Source organism: Pleurodeles waltl, chromosome 12, assembly GCF_031143425.1.
Source record: "Pleurodeles waltl isolate 20211129_DDA chromosome 12, aPleWal1.hap1.20221129, whole genome shotgun sequence".
NCBI lineage: Eukaryota > Metazoa > Chordata > Amphibia > Caudata > Salamandridae > Pleurodeles > Pleurodeles waltl.
Window position 1 is genome coordinate 650,156,327 of NC_090451.1, and position 12,100 is coordinate 650,168,426.

The 12,100-nt window shown below is 40.7% G+C and overlaps 1 protein-coding gene across 8 annotated transcripts in view; it reads right to left on the reverse strand.

Moving 5' to 3' along the window:
* Positions 1-613: 613 nt before the first annotated feature.
* The window catches only part of USF1 (upstream transcription factor 1), a 60,929-nt gene continuing 49,442 nt past the window's right edge, over positions 614-12,100 (reverse strand). For all 8 annotated transcript variants that reach the window (XM_069218268.1, XM_069218270.1, XM_069218266.1 and 5 more), the window contains 2 exons: positions 7,122-7,250; positions 614-1,269 (listed from right to left, as the gene is read on the reverse strand). In XM_069218268.1, the coding sequence (XP_069074369.1) occupies positions 1,183-1,269; positions 7,122-7,250 (216 nt within the window). In that variant the 3' untranslated portion in view covers positions 614-1,182. The remainder of the gene's footprint in view (positions 1,270-7,121; positions 7,251-12,100) is intronic.

The window sequence follows — 12,100 nt, forward strand, 5'->3', positions numbered from 1 at the left end:
CCCAGAGCCACATTTAGACTTGCAAATCTTCAAAAAATGCTTTAAGTAAAACTGCAGACTAAGGCATGTGACATCATTTTACTACACCAGGTATGGCATCCTTGATCCTAATACATAGTAAATTGCATCATGGATGCAAGAAAAGTTTACATCTTGGTAAAGATAATGTCACTGATTTAAAAAAAAAAAAACTACTTATAGTTAGGAGTATAAGGTAAATACTCTATGCCCTCTCCTGAACACAAGGGAAGTGAGATTCGAACCAGACTAGAATGTAGAAATATGCAAGATAAATTTGTATGGAACTTTGGCCGGAGTCATGAGATGACATCTTTTAACATTCGTAGTGACTTCTGGGAATGAAAAATTTTACATTTAAAAATCACCCCTAGGTCTTGAGACCTGTGAAAAAGAATCTGACTTCCAAAAATGTACATAAAAAATTCCATTCACTAAATTAAGTTGAGAGAGGAGATTAACAAAGCACCAAGAATTCGAACATTTCATCTTCTCATACAACCAAAGAGAATATTAGGAAAACACAAAAAGACAAAGTGTTTTAACCTATAAATACATTTCAGCAATGCGAAAATAAACAAAATAGGACACAAACTGTAACTGAACGTACAGTGTATTTATATGTTTTAAAACATAAAGAACATAAAAAGATCTGTTTCTGTAATATTTCATTGTAGCACAATCTGTCCACGTGTTACAATATTTTTAATTACATTAAATTATGGAAATAAAATACTTGCAAGAGAAGATTGTTAAATTAATGCAGTTCCATTTCTCGGGATTTCAACTCAATGACATCTGTTTTTAAATCACCAACTAAATGCGGAAACCAAAAACAAAATGTGATGCAGGAAGGGATCGGGCAAAGCATCACCAAGGAAAGAGAATCAAAAGCAGCAATTCCCTGATAATGTTAGGACTGTTACTCTAAATCAGCACAGCAACATCAACAGTTATCCACCTTCAGGAGAAAAAGTTACAAAATTAATAAAACAAAAAGAGAAAATAGCTGTAAATCTTGCAGCTTTCAATTTCATGTCCATATTTCCGCACAAGAACTCCCAAGCGTAGAATCCCCTGAGGCCCTATCCTTCAAAGGGTTTCCCCATATCTCTCCACATTCGTGGTCTCTCTTCCTGCCCCTAAAATAAGTTTTTTCGGTCATCAGTGAACACTCTTAATGATGACTTCCAATCCGTGTTGACGTAGCTGTGCATGTAGGAGGCGATTCTTGTTCTGAAGTTCTTCCACCTGAAAGAAGGTAGAAGAGAGGTGACTGGACTTGTACTATACTTCCAATAATGCTTTATGTATACAAATATGGCGTGCTAAACCTTTATTAAAGGCTATGTCTGTTTGTATGGATTTAAATTTTATGTTTTCTTTTTATTTTGTGCAGGATCTTCAAGATGATTTAGTTATATTTTAGAGCTTTATTAATAGCAATAATGTGTTCTGTTTACCAAGAGAAACACTTAAAAAAGCTCAAATAACGTGTCAATGAATTTGCAAAATATTATCACGTTTCGCCGATATTGGCAAAACAATTTTGGAATATTAAAATATTTTGCACCCCAGAATGCACTGCAATTCTGTTCATTAATACCACATGCTCCCATTTTCTGCTTTTTCTTCTCGAAACTGCCGTCTTTGGCCTTCCCTCCAAAGTTTCCATCGCCTGAATTTTGCTCAAGCAATGGTGATTTTGGGCTTATGGCATGTGTCATACTTCTGTTTCACAGATTACCTCTTGTATGGTTGAAGATACCGGTCAAGAATTGAAAAACTAGAACAGTATCATATTGAGAAGCAAAAGCTGGCTGCCAATGGTTTCATTTTCAGCCTAAACCTAAAAACATGCACGCTTTTAAGGTGGCATAGTCTCTGGGGGCTTTCTAGGCATCTGTGAGGATAGAAACAATCTTTCCATTTCTTCGGTTGCCTGTCTGTACCCCGAAGACATCAAAGAATAATCGTGTTTATATCCCTTCCATCTCACATCCATTGCAAATTCAAGAGACAACAAAGTCAGTGATCACCTGTTTGAATCGATTTATACCCTGTGACCTCATTCAGCTATTGTACCACCAAATAGTGCAGAATAGATAAGGACATTCTTTTCTCTCCTGCAACTTTACACATCTGCAATCCTCTCTTCATCTACCACCCCCCATCTCTTCCATCGTTATACATCACGTACATCTTGAAATAATGTAGTTCACAATATAAGCTACATAACTGCTCTCATTTACTACCCTGCAATTTCTGGATCCGCTTATTGAAAAGCCTTTCATGCAGATCACGGTAGTATATAGCTAAATGGTTAGAGATTACACAAAATTAGATGCTTCAAATTGAGAGGGCAACATTATATTCTTGAATACAAATTGTAATATAAATTTTTGAACAAACCTGAGACTCTACTGCATCCTATAAGATCAATCTTGAACCACAAATTACAATATTAGAACAGGATATAAAACATTGGCAGACTCTCCCACTCTCACTACTAGGTAGAGTGGCGATGTTTAAGATGGCGGTGCTCCAACAGTTCCTGTATGTACTTCAAAATAGCCCCTATAAGATTGCAGAGAGTTTCTTTAACAGGGTGGATACTATACTATGAACCCTGCTATGGGCAGGACGACAACCCAGAATTACCTTCAGAGTTCTGCCAAGATCAAAATAAGACGGTGGTACAGCCCTGCCTAATGTTAAAAAATACTATTAAGCTGAATGTCACTGTAGTGAACGACTGGGTGTATGTAGAGTGGGAGGACCATAGTTTAAGCTAGACAAAATGTCACTAAGGGAGAAAAGCTACTTGCATGCATTGTATGGGGGAAGACTGTCCAATGTTATACCCTGCGACGAGGACAGTAGTAATGGGATGGAGGAAGTTAATGCAGAAATGGACTGGGAACAAAGACTAACCCCCAAAACCCCAGTATGGGTGGGCACCAGGCTCTGGCCATTGTAGACACTGCAGGAATTCTCGGGTTGGAACACAATAGGGCTATCCAGTCTTGCAGACGCGTGGGACACAAATGGGGTGTTCCCGTTCTCACACCTTCAACCTGAGTACCAGATGCTGGCAACTCAATGGCTGCAATACGCTAGGCTTTGTCATGCCCTTTTTGCATGTATAACAGTTGACACCAAAACGCAGGAGTCCCCACTAGAGACGAGACGTCTGGATGGGAGAAAAGACAAGAACCTTCTCTCTCAAAACATACAGCACCTTTATGAGGCATACACAAACTTCTCTTACATCCCTGCAGACCAAGTGGGTTCTAGATGAGGAGAAATGGCAGGAAGCACTGGAACTCTCTGCAAAGGTGGCTATTACAGCGAGATTTAGGCTGATCCAACTCAAGGTCGGGAATAGTGACATAGGGTGGATGTTGTGTTGGTTACATTATCAATGTTTGTTGTATGCAAAGGATAAATAAACATAAATAAAAAAATGTGAACAAAACGTTATCCTCTAAAAAACAGTTCATGACCAACTGCATAATTTAGCCAAAAAAAGAACAAGTACAATGCCTAACTTTCAATACAATTTCTTGCAATGGGCGAGGGGCCCCTGCATGCATGGATGGAGTTTAGTGCACAAGAGATTGTCACAGAACACCACCCAGCTTACTGAAAATTTATTACGTTTCCTTGAAAGTGAACAAACACGAGGAATCCCCTTGAATGGATGTTTGGTATATGTGGATACCGCTCATGGGACACAAGACTGATTGCCACTTAGCGCTCCAAGTGCTACCCATATGACAGCCAAAGACAATTAAATACTAGTGAACAGTTTCAACAGATTTGCTGTCCTTTATGTATTCCTACCATAATGGAAGCTTTCAAAAACACTGGACAATAACGAGCATAAAAAATGGCTCTCCTTTATGCCAAGTAGTGAAGCGCTATTTTCTGAAAAGTAAAAAATACACAAAAACGCTAATATTATCAGACATGGAGTAAAAAGAAGCAGGGGCAGTGGTACAATGAAACGCTGAATTATATCCAATCCATGAAGATTTATTTTTATTACAGGATATGGAACACAACAAGAAATCTAATATCAGACAGAGAGTATAAACAAGCATTTATAATGCAATAGGTCTCGAATGTTCTTGAATTAGAGCTATTAGCATTGTACATTTATGACTGGACTTTTCTTGCCACATAAATTGAGCACCCTGCCTTATAATTTCATCTTTTCCTGCCATATAATTTCAGTGGCTCAACATTTAACTGAAGCTCTTACTCTATCCTTCTTCATCTATCTTAAAACCTATACAATTATGATATAAACCTTTATCAGAAATAATCTTTGGGCATTAGAGTGTAATGCTCAAAACACCATAAACTATAATTTGGGACGGATTGGAGTGTGAAAGGAAAGAGGGAGTCGGGAGTAAAGATGGAGAGGACAAGTGGCCTAGTAACGGTGTCATGGGCCCTGGAGTAAGAAAGGAAAATGGTTGACTGGAATTTCGGTAGGAAAATAAAGCAGTAATTAGAGTTGAGCGTCACTGCACTTGTTCCTCCATTGATATTTAGGCATGAAGAGAGAAAGAGGATGGGGAAGAAAAAGATAAGCAAAATAAATACAATAGACAAAAGGAAGAAAGAGAAGGGGTCACAAATAAATATAAGAAAGAAGGGAAAGAAAGAACCAGAAAATGATCACAACTGAGAGAAGACAGAGCAAATGTGTGCAACAAATAAAAAAGGGAAGGAAGCTAGCGAACAAAAGATAAAGAGGAAAATATAATGAAGGAAGGTGTGAAAAAGAAAAATGAACATTAGAGACAAAAGAGAGATGGTGAGAGAAACAAGCAGCGAAAGAGCCAGTGCATGTACATACTGACACATTTCCCACAGACACAGAATGAGAAAACCACTGGCACTTCAGGCTCGACAAGTAACTTGTGGCTTTCACATACAGAAAAGAGAAAAAAAGGGATTTACAGTAAAACGTGAATTGACAGATAAAGATAAGGAAAAAAAAAACAGGAAGGAGCAAAGAGCTAAAAAATAAATAAAATAAAAAAAAGTGAAAAGACGCACACCGAGTCAAAGGAAAGAGAAAATAAAAAAGACAAAGAAAGAATTAAGGGAAGAGAAAACAAATAGTGAAAGAATGAATGCCTGGTGAAGAAAACAGAGGAACAAACCAGGGCAAGTTTGAAAGAGGAGGCAGCAAGAGGAAGAGAGAGAAAAAAAAGGAGAGGAGTAGAAATAAACAGCTGAAAGAAAAAGCAAAAGTGTTAATGTGTGGATTTTAAGAGCTGGAAAGAGAAAAGCTGGGGAGAAAGAAAAAGTTGAGAGTAAACTAAGTAAAAGGAAAGAACAGAGTGAGATGGGTGAAACAGACCCTCCGAAATAAAGACGGCAGCTAAAAATAGATTTAATTGGCTCCCCCAGGTTCTCAAACAGAAGTCAAGGTGTGGAACAGCAGTGGGCAATGCAGAACAGCAGATGATGCATGAGCAGAGTTGTATGTGAACCCCAATACAGCAATATTGGGGCGCTTTAGATCAGGATTGGGGGTATAGACAGAGCTGTGTCCCGGCCCAGTGCTGGAATAACAAAGGCAGCGGGTGCGGAATGAGAAACAGAGCGCCGTGTAATTCCTGGTATTGGAATAATGGGGCACTGCAGGTGAGGGTTTCAGGTTCACTGACGGAGTTGTATGTGGGCTGCAGTACTGGGCACATAAAGTCAGAAGTGAGGTATGTTAATAGATCTATGTGTGGAACCTAGTATTGGCGTGCAAGTGTTGCAGAGTGTTAGCCTGGAGGTGCCCTGGTGAAGCTGCGAGTGGGGCCCAGCATGGGAGTAGCATTGCCTCTGAACCACAAAAGCGAGGAGTCCTGAAGGCCGTGTGTATGAGCCTTAGTACTGAGGAGAAATGTGCACTGAATGATAGAATTGATGGATTCTGGCGGAGCTGTGGTGGTTCCCATCAACAGTGGCATTGGATGATAGACTTGAGGTGCCCTGGCTGAGCTGTGTTTTTCTCTTTTGGGTCCAGTATTGGCTTGGGAGTGGGACTGAATATTAGAATTGAACTAGTGTAATGGAACTCTGTGAGCGGGGTTCCCAGTATAAGAACGGGGTTGAACTGAGGTGCACTGATGGAGCTGCGCCCGAGATCCCAGTACTGGAGCAGCAGAGTGTACTGACTGCAAAAACTGTGGTGCTCTGGCAGGCAGCGTGCGTGGGGTTTCTGGCACTGGCGCGGCTGAGGGCTTGGAGCATGTGAACGGAGATGAACTGATGGAGCTGCGAGTGGGATCCCAGTACGGAGCAGAAGTGGGCACTGTCTCTAAGGATTGCGGAGCCCTGGTAGAGGTGGGTGCCTAGGCTATAAGCAGTTCCAAGTGATCCTTCAGGCAGGCCCACTTGGTAAAGAAAATCCAAGACAATGAAGGGTGGGAACCAGGCAGCTGAGAGAGGATGCAGAGAGCCCATAAAGACCAAATGTGACCAAGATAACAGCCTGATTTATAGCCTTGTTTACAGGTAAGCTCAGAGCAAGAATGCTCTGCAAAATGAAACGGGAAGCTTCCTTGGACAGGAGGAAACAAGGTTAAAAAAAACAGTCCCCTACAGACCAGATAAAGAGGACAAAGCGTAATTTTACAGTAGTTGGTCCCTGCTCCCATACAGAAGGAGGGACAAAGAGTCATGACTGAGCACTAGCAAGCAAGGATTTTTAAATGACACAAACTAACAAATGAAATAGCTGGAAGCCCACAGAAGAAGTATACTTAAAAGTATACAAAAGGTCATACACTTACTCTCAACATAACAAGCAAGGGTAGTGGTACAATGAAACACTGAATTATATCCAACCAATGAAGGTTTACTTTTGTTATAGGATATGGAACACATTCCTCTAGTTCCAATAGTGTAAAAGGGTTTGAACGCTCAAATAAAAAAAAAAAATGTCTACCATCCTCTTGGAACATACATTGTTTCTGAATTACAATTAACAGATATTTAGGTGTTTAATCCTGGATCCACCGATTCACATCTTCACATAATTAGGAGCATGCACAATGGCATATTCAGAAGTGAAACATTTGTTTTACCTGCTGCCGCAGAACTTCATTATCCATCTGGAGTTGAGTAAGGCCTTGCAGCTCCTCAGAAAGTCGAAGATTGCCTTGTCTTAACTCTTGGATGTAATCGCAGGCCTTCGACAAAATTCCACCCTTACTCTGCAAAAGAGGGGTGGTGTCAACCTGTACTACTTCAGTGGAATACGTATAACACAGAATAAACCATTAAGTCATATTTTACTGTTTTTACAAAGTTAAAACCAATGGCATTGCTACTACTGCTGAGAAAACATCTCAATAAATATGTGAAACCACTTTACACTGCGATCTTTGGGTCTAAATGCCACTTTTAGGTCTAAATTATAATCGTAGACTATTGAAGCTTAAACACATTCTGCTTATTCCAGAACAAGCAAGCCTCTGTAGGAACAAGTGAACCTCTGTACTGCTGAATTGAAGGGGGTAAAAGTTACTTAGCTGAAAGTGTACTTCTCCTTCGGTGTATTTACCATGGAGTTGATATGCAGTGAATAGCCCCACTCATGTGTAGGTTTCAGGAGCACTTTTAAAAATACACATCAATATGAATAAGTGTTTCTGATGCAAAGTTACTTTGAAATTTAAATTTCACTTTTCATTAACAAAAAATGAAAACCAATCACCATCCCCGAAATAATAAAAAAGTTTTTTATAAACACTTTTATGGAACAATAAAGGAAAACTGAGAAAGGCTACAAAACTGTCAAAGTTTCTATATTGACAAAGTTCCCTTGCCTCAACTGTTGCACAACGCCTTGCAAGTGGTTGATATGAACTTTTCTAATAGTGACAGTGATTTAACTATATGCATTTACTAGTTCTTCCCACCCCCCCCCCCGACCTGGCAAGAGAACTAGAATTAAAGAGAATGTTTCCTTCACCAACAGGAAGCCTTAATTAAAAATCATAAGCAATAAAGCCAATCACCTCACACAGAAGAAACATATATAAAAAGCACATACTAGCCAAGGAGCTTTCTTCACAAAACCAACCCTATATGGGTGTTATTTACAGAGTCTGATTCAAGACAGTAACACTATAAGACGATGTGGACAAACTTCTAGACGAGTGCTTTGCAGATATCTACTCCCTGGACGTTCCACTGAGGAACACTAGTAGTAGCAGGCTTGCCGCTAGACAAGTGATCCCTAGATTTAGGGAATGCAGCTTTTTGGAAACAAGAAATATAGGAAACCATCCACCCCCAGAGAGAATGTTTTGTAGCAGCTTATCCAGTTCTAGCAAACCTTTAATTGACAAACAGTTAAGTAATTGCTAAGTAAAATATAAATACAGTTCTAAAGACCAGAGACGAGAATGGAAGAGATCTTTTTAGAGGTACATGTATGTATTTTGAAAGAATGTAGGTGAGGTAATCTCATCAGGTTAATAAGTATGCCTGTCCTAATCACTACTTAAAACAACTAATAGGTTTGTAACATCACAAGGCTCGAGTTTCACACTCCACTGCCATGATATAATAGTTGGAGGTTAACCTGTGTCCCTAGTTAAATGGTGAAGCATTGCTTTGTTGATCCGTTCAATTGGAGGGCCCTTTAAGCTTAAACAGACCTCGGATCGATTCCCCAGGAGGATGTTGACTCCTTTTTCAAAAGAATACCTTTCTAATCTCCATCAAGACATTTTGTAATGACTGGGACCCTGAACAAGATTTTTGCGAAGGAAACATTTTGTGAGCAGTAACAGTACAGAGGTGCAAATTTATGTAGATGAACTGAAGTCCCAAGTTTCAATAGTCTTAACCTATAAATATATCCATTACAATCTCACTTGAAAATACCAAATGTATTTCAGGCTCCAAGAACCAACACTTGGGAGGAAAGGGAACTAGGGAGCTTGCTTTCAGGGCTAATCACAGTATAACAGTGTGCTTGTAGGGTGCTGAATGAGTTTTCGAACTACAACTCAGATGTAGACCCATCAAAGATCAGAGTACAGTGAGGAGCTTTAATCCATAAAAACAGCAGACACTGCTCGGGGAGGCTAATGATTACATATCAAATAAACATAAATCTCACCTGAAAAGCTGATATCATGCAATTAGTAACAGCGTACAAAAATCATTTGGTTCAATAAAATTTACTTTGCCTCCACTATGTCTTAAACTCAATAGCAGGGTATGTCTATGCTGCTTACAACTCAGGTAAATCTCTAACAGATAACTCACCCCAAAAACATATTACTATCTTCTTAAGTGCTAAAATAAGAGGCAGCATACTAGCAACTGAGAAACCCGAGTCTATATAACAATAGCATATTTCACCTCCTCCGGTGTCTGACACTCTGTCAGCATCTATTTTACCTTCTATCAAATAAGATGTGATTAGCTGGTTTCCTGTGTGAAGCCCTAGGCTGGCTAATAGCCTTATAACAATGTGTTAACACCTCACTGGAACCAAGAAAGTTTTCCGTTCCATTCAAACATGCTATTAACATCCCTCTGCTAGAAAGAAAAAGCCATTTAAAAAATATATTTTTATTGTGTTTTTGGTAACAAAGACAGCATTACAATACAAAAAAAAATGACAGGATTCAGAACAGTATATTTCTGGCCTGGTCAGCAAGGTGTAATCAAAACAAGTCATCTGAGACATTTAATAAATGACATCAAATACAGGCTTGATGAGTCCTCCTAGTTATTATTTTCACAGCAAGTATCTGTCCCATCAGCCCTCTAAATTCCACCATGGGGGACCTGATTTTCCTCCCCATTTGTAGGGAGCCTCCTCTCCCACGATAGATCATTCTTCTGCAAGCATACACCGCTCCATGTATTTTTCCCGTTCGATCATCTCCGGTGCCTGTTGCGCTCTGCATTTTTGGGGCTGTTTCGCTTAGCCATTCCCAATACATGGGATAACCACAGCTTGCCATTTCTAGGCAGAGAAGCATCTCCCAAAATATTTAGGATACAGCACTTGGCCTTAGAGGGGACTGTGGAGCCCAAGACGTCTTTCATAATCCCTTGGAGTGCTGTCCAGTAGGGTTGTGTCTTCGAACACGTCCATATTATATCGAAGAATGTGACCGAATCCTCACACCCTCTGAGACAGATATTTGTGGGGCATTTTCCCAGGGAGTGCAGTTGTGAGGGAGTAGTAGGATCGATGTAGGATGCACAGTTAACTAATCTAAATTCAGTTTTAATGCAATCTCTAAAAAAGCTCCTGTACCTTCTCCCACTCACCATATACAAAGTCTCCCACTTCCGCTTCCCATTTAGTCTTGAGCTTTGTCAGGATATCAGGAGAGTTATTGATCGGCATTTTCTATAGCAAAGAAAGAGACCATTTATGTAGCGGTTCTGACAGAATGCAGTCTTCTAAGGGCGAGGAATCTTCGAGTAAAGTGTGTTTAGGGATATTTACCGCTAATGCATGTAGACGCTGAAGGTATATATAGGTCACCGAGAATGCCAGCTCGTATTGACATTGCAGGTTGGCAAATGAGAGCATGGCCGCATTCCTTTCATACATCCTCTAGTGTGGATATTTCAATGACGTTCCAGTTTGAGAATCCCTGTAACTTCCCCACCTCCTTCAAACTGTCATTGGACCACATGGGGGTCATTTCAACTGGTTTCCCCTTTCCATCTCAAGAAGGCGGTCATCTCTCTCAAGGTTTGCACCAGCGTCCTGGTGTTCAGTAGCATTCGTCCCGAGGCGGCTGACTTATACATTACCCCCAAGTAACCCTCCTGTCCAAAAACGCGTCTCTCCAGTCTATACGCCGGGTCATCCCATGCAGTGAACACCCAGTCATTAACCCCCCACTAAGTGTGTGACCCAGTAGTAATTCCAGATATGAGGAAGACCAATCCCACTATCATACACTCCCACGCATTAATTTGTGGAGGGCTATACGTGGAGGTCCACTCACCCATAGGAGGACCTGGAGCAAGGCCTCCGTCTTACAGAAAAACTCCTCGGGGACTCGGTATGGAGTATTCTGGACGGCACAGACCATTCTAGGTAGTGTCATCATTTTGAAAGTTGCCACCCTCCCCAATAGGGAGAGTAGCAAGGTCTACAATGCTGTATATCAGCAGCAAAGTGGTGCAATATATGGCCGACATTTTTGCGGTAAAACACCTGAGGCTCCTTCGTGACAGAGATTCCCAAGTTCTTAAACCTGGCTTCGGTCATTGGCATGAGGATATCCCTTAAAAGTGGGGTATTGGGCCCGCGATCAGATGCAGGAGGGTCTTACTCCAGTTAATGTCCTATCCGGAGTATTTCTCAAAGGTTTGAACGATCTGCATCAGTCTGGATATTGTTGTTGGGGGCAGGGGGTGTATCTGTAACATAAAATAAAATATCATCAGCATATAAAGAAAAACGTTCTTCCCAGGTCTCCCCCAGTTTGTACCCCGTAGCAAGGGGCCTTGCCTGACCCAGTCAGCCAGAGGCACCATGGCCAGGACAAAGATCAATGTGGATAATTGGACAGCCATGTCTCATCCCTCTGTGTAGGGCAAATCTACGGGTTACCACCCCATTTACTGTATCTGTGCTATGGGGTCTTGATATAAAAGGCATATCCAGCCTATAAACTGTCTTTCCAGTACTCCGAACATGTAGTTCCATTCAAGTTTGTGAAATGCCATGTTGGCATCCATTACCAGGACCATGATAGATATCCCATTGTCCGTTAACCCGGCCATCATCCAGAAGACACTTCGGAGGTTGAGCTTCGTCCCCCTATTTGGTATGAAGCCGGACTGATCTGGGTGTATAAGGGAGGTGATCACCTGTTGGCTAATTTTAATCTCCGAATTGATGAGTGATATTGGTCTATAAGACTTATATGTATCAGGGGGGCTTCCTTTTCTTTGTGTAACTTCTATTGAGACTTGCCTCCGATCCTCTGGGAGTCGAACTATTGATTTGGCTTCTTTACACATTTTTAATAGATGGGGTCTACCCTCCCTTGCAGAGCTCGATGAGAAG